Source organism: Loa loa (genome assembly GCF_000183805.2).
Source record: "Loa loa unplaced genomic scaffold supercont3.235, whole genome shotgun sequence".
NCBI lineage: Eukaryota > Metazoa > Nematoda > Chromadorea > Rhabditida > Onchocercidae > Loa > Loa loa.
Window position 1 is genome coordinate 67,338 of NW_018108415.1, and position 3,789 is coordinate 71,126.

Sequence of the window (3,789 nt, forward strand, 5' to 3'; positions counted from 1 at the left end):
AAATTTCGGTCCAAAAAGAAGTTTAATTATTTATTTTCAAATTGTATGCGCTTTTTACGGTATTTATTCATATTATCCTCTTTTACTACCTCATTGAACAATTGATTTTTCTATTTCAGGTTAAAAAAAAAATGTTCAAAGCAAAAAAGATTTTTAATTTATGAATGATAAGAATCAGACGAAGAAGAAAAAGAAGAAGATAAAGCAATATGCTTTTTGTTTTATCAAACTTTAATCATTTAATCAATTACAACAAGTAAAAGGAGAAATATAACTTATCAGCTAATCGATACACAAATAATATATTTCAAAATTACGCACTCTAATTTAAATTGCTATTCGAATCCATTTTTCGAAACATTTCTGATGGAAAATGTGGGATCAACTGATGCAGGTTATTATTTTAATAAATTTTAATAATTAAAAGAATTTTGTAAGTTTTAAATTTCAATGATTAAAAGAATTTAGTAAATTTCCGGTTTTTTTTGATATAATTTCCTTTTCTTCTTTCATTAATATGTTTTCAATTCTCTTTTTCTTAATCAAATTTTAATTTGCAAACTATTAAAATGATTTAATTTGTTGATAGCTTACGACAATTTATGTTATTTGGTAACATTAATCATTTGGAACTTTTCCAGCAATTGATTAGATTTGATGATGGTAAATGCCAAAATTAATTATAAAAAAGTTTTTAGTTTATTGATGAATTCTCCAAGTATTCAAAAAAAAAAAAAAAAGGAGAAATAAAAACAAAAAACAATAACAGCCAATAAATTAATTCATTTAATTTTAATTATACTCATTCTTTCAATTATTTTTGGAAAATTTTACGAATGTGAAAAAATTAAAATTGTTTTCTTTTATTTTATGAAAAAATTTTTTTCAATTAAAATTGAATGAAAATGATAATTAAAAAAAAAATCACAACATAACAGATAATCATTAATTAAAATGACCATTACTCATACTGTCGTAAGTTTTAATTTTAATTAATTTTTCTTTTTTTTCTTTTTTTTATGGGAACCGCATTTTGTCTATTAGAGCCATCACGATCGTTGTGGGAGTCTTCTGGTGGTCAATTGTCGTGTTACGGTAGCTTGACCGCCTCAACCTCATCAGTTTGCGCTCCTACCATTCATCGACATAAATTGTCCAATACACCTGCCTATGAGTATGTTCATATACATATATTTTTTTCTTTTTTCTTTCAATTATTTGATTTCTTATTTCAATTTTCGAAAACATTGCCATTATTATTTGTTGTTTTTTGATTTCAAAGTTTTACAAAAATTTATTCAAAAATATTTTCAAATAAATAATTGTTTCATTATTAATGAAATAATAATTAATCAATCGATACTTTACCTTTCCTATAACCCACAATAAGCTAATAATTTATTAACTGTTTCAGCATCTTTTCATCTGCTTAACTTATGAATCATCTGATAAGCATACCTTTTAAAGATAACACTGATAAGATTCCAATTAATCCATAATGAATAGCAATTTGTTAACACTGCCATCATCTTTCTACTTTTTTCAGCAATGAAATCTTCGAATAGAATATTTTGCTGATAAAATCAAATATTCAAAGATATTATTTAAATATATCCAAACTATTTGCTATTACATTTGCACTAACAAATTAATTGAAATTAATTCTAATCAAATTCAAATTTATCAAATTAATTCCAATTAATCCATAATGAATAGCAATTTGTTAACATTATTACATTTGCATAATAGCAGAGGTAATGGCGTAATAGCAGAGATAAAAATATATTGACATTTTATCATTTCGTCATACTTTTAATTCCAATTTCAGGTGGATAGGTAAGATTATAAAATGGAATTAATCTGTATTAATTATTAGTAATTATAGCTGAAAAGAATACAAAATTTGGCATAATCGAATGTTGAAAAATATCATTTTAAATGCAAACATTTTGCAATGATTTTTTTATATTTTTTCAAAAATATTGAAAAAAATTAAATTGTTTTTTTGCAAAAATACAAAAAATTTTAATAAATATTAAATTAATAATTTTAATATAAACAGTCTTAAAAAATTTTAAATAATTTAAATGATTTATAAAAGTTAGAATAATGAATGTTAAGAAAAAAAAAGAAAAACAAAACAGGAAAGTAAAAGAAATAAAACATGAAGCAGTTGAATTGAGAAATTTATAACTCATTTACATGTGCTATAAAAGTAATTAGAGTAATTAAATTTTTCACCTTTTGACCAGGTTGACCAGATCCACTTCATTGAACAATAAATTAGTTGAATTTATTTTTTTACAGAAAGAAAAAATTGACATTAAAAAAAATAGTCGTTATTTTTAAGAGTAAAAAACAAAATCATACCCTTACACTTTTTTTTCTTTTTTAATTGTTTTTTTTTTGGAAAAAAAATTCATTTCTTTATAAAATTTAAATTTCAAAACTTCTCTTTTTTTCATTCAGATTTTTGTTAAAAAATAATAACAATAAAGTGAAATTTTGTTTATTTTAAATTTAATAACAATTTTTTTCTCCTACTAATAAAATTTTAACATTTTTTAGAAAGCTACCAAAATCAGACAGTGCTAATTTTGTGGAAGCACCGAAATTTCATTACGATATGGATTTTGATTTACGTGCATTGAAAGAAGCTTTAAAGTCAGCCGAATTTCTGGAAGAATCCGGTTATCAATCCATTTTAGAACGTTCACAGCATAATCAATACGGTACCGGATGGATTATTCATCAAGATATGTGCGAAGTAAACAGTGATATTGATGATAATTGGGGTAAGTAAATTTATCAACAATTATAATTCGATATATATATTGTAGGCAAAAATTTTTTATTAATTATGACACATAATTAGTAATATTAATTATTGTAATTGAAAAAATAAATCATTTAAACCATATCCTATGTTGAAGAATATAAACTATTGATTGATTTTTTAATGATTATTTTATGTTATGCTTACTGAAACAACTATTTGCTGTTATTGAAATTACTTAAAATTAAATTACTTAGGTAAATTTTACAAAAATTTTTTTTCGTCATATATTCACAATGTCTGGTGTTCATCTTTCTGTTACTTTTTTTTTGCTTATCGAAATTGTAAAATTATATCATTTCAGTCTGCTTTTTTTTATTTTTGATTCGGAGATTCCGAAATCGAATAAATTGAAATCGAAATCGAAATTGCAATAAATTAGGAAAATTTTTATGTGAAAAATAAACTAAATTTCGGAATTTAGTTTATTTTTTACATAAAAATTTTCCCAATTTGTTTTAACAAATTTATTTTTCACAGCAAGTTCGAAATTTTACTAAAACACTGCTTCGGTGATAATTGTGATAATGATTAGAATGATAAAAGTGATAATAATAATGATCAAAATGATGAAGATAAAGAAAATTATTCAACGTTTTTATGACAGATTTGAAATTCCAATACAATATTTTTTTGATAGTGATTACAATAATGGTAATGGTGATAATAATAATGAATAATAATATCTATGATAATAACTGCTATTATTATTATTATTCATTACTATTATGATATAATACATGAAAAATTATTGAATCATAATAATTCATCATAGAAACAAATCATCATAAAATTTTTATCATCATGGAATTTATTACAAAATTTTCATCATTTATCATTTTTATCATTTGTTATCATAAAATTGGATCGATTAGGAAAAATTAATTTAATCGATTACTATATTATATTACTATCACTATATAATCACTACTTTTTCATAATGAATTTAAAAA

General features: G+C 22.2%; 2 protein-coding genes across 2 annotated transcripts; both read left to right on the plus strand.

Moving 5' to 3' along the window:
- Positions 1–292: 292 nt before the first annotated feature.
- On the plus strand, positions 293–1,565 carry LOAG_06677 (hypothetical protein; the record flags this gene model as incomplete). The annotated part of the gene is made up of 3 exons (XM_020447210.1): positions 293–394; positions 1,045–1,174; positions 1,547–1,565. The coding sequence occupies exons 1-3, from the start codon at positions 367–369 to the stop codon at positions 1,563–1,565; spliced, it is 177 nt and encodes a 58-aa protein (XP_020302537.1). The 5' UTR covers positions 293–366.
- Positions 1,566–2,626: 1,061 nt separating this feature from the next.
- On the plus strand, positions 2,627–2,803 carry LOAG_06678 (hypothetical protein; the record flags this gene model as incomplete). The annotated part of the gene is made up of 1 exon (XM_003142212.1): positions 2,627–2,803. The coding sequence occupies one exon, from the start codon at positions 2,627–2,629 to the stop codon at positions 2,801–2,803; it is 177 nt and encodes a 58-aa protein (XP_003142260.1).
- Between the last annotated feature and the right edge of the window lie 986 nt (positions 2,804–3,789).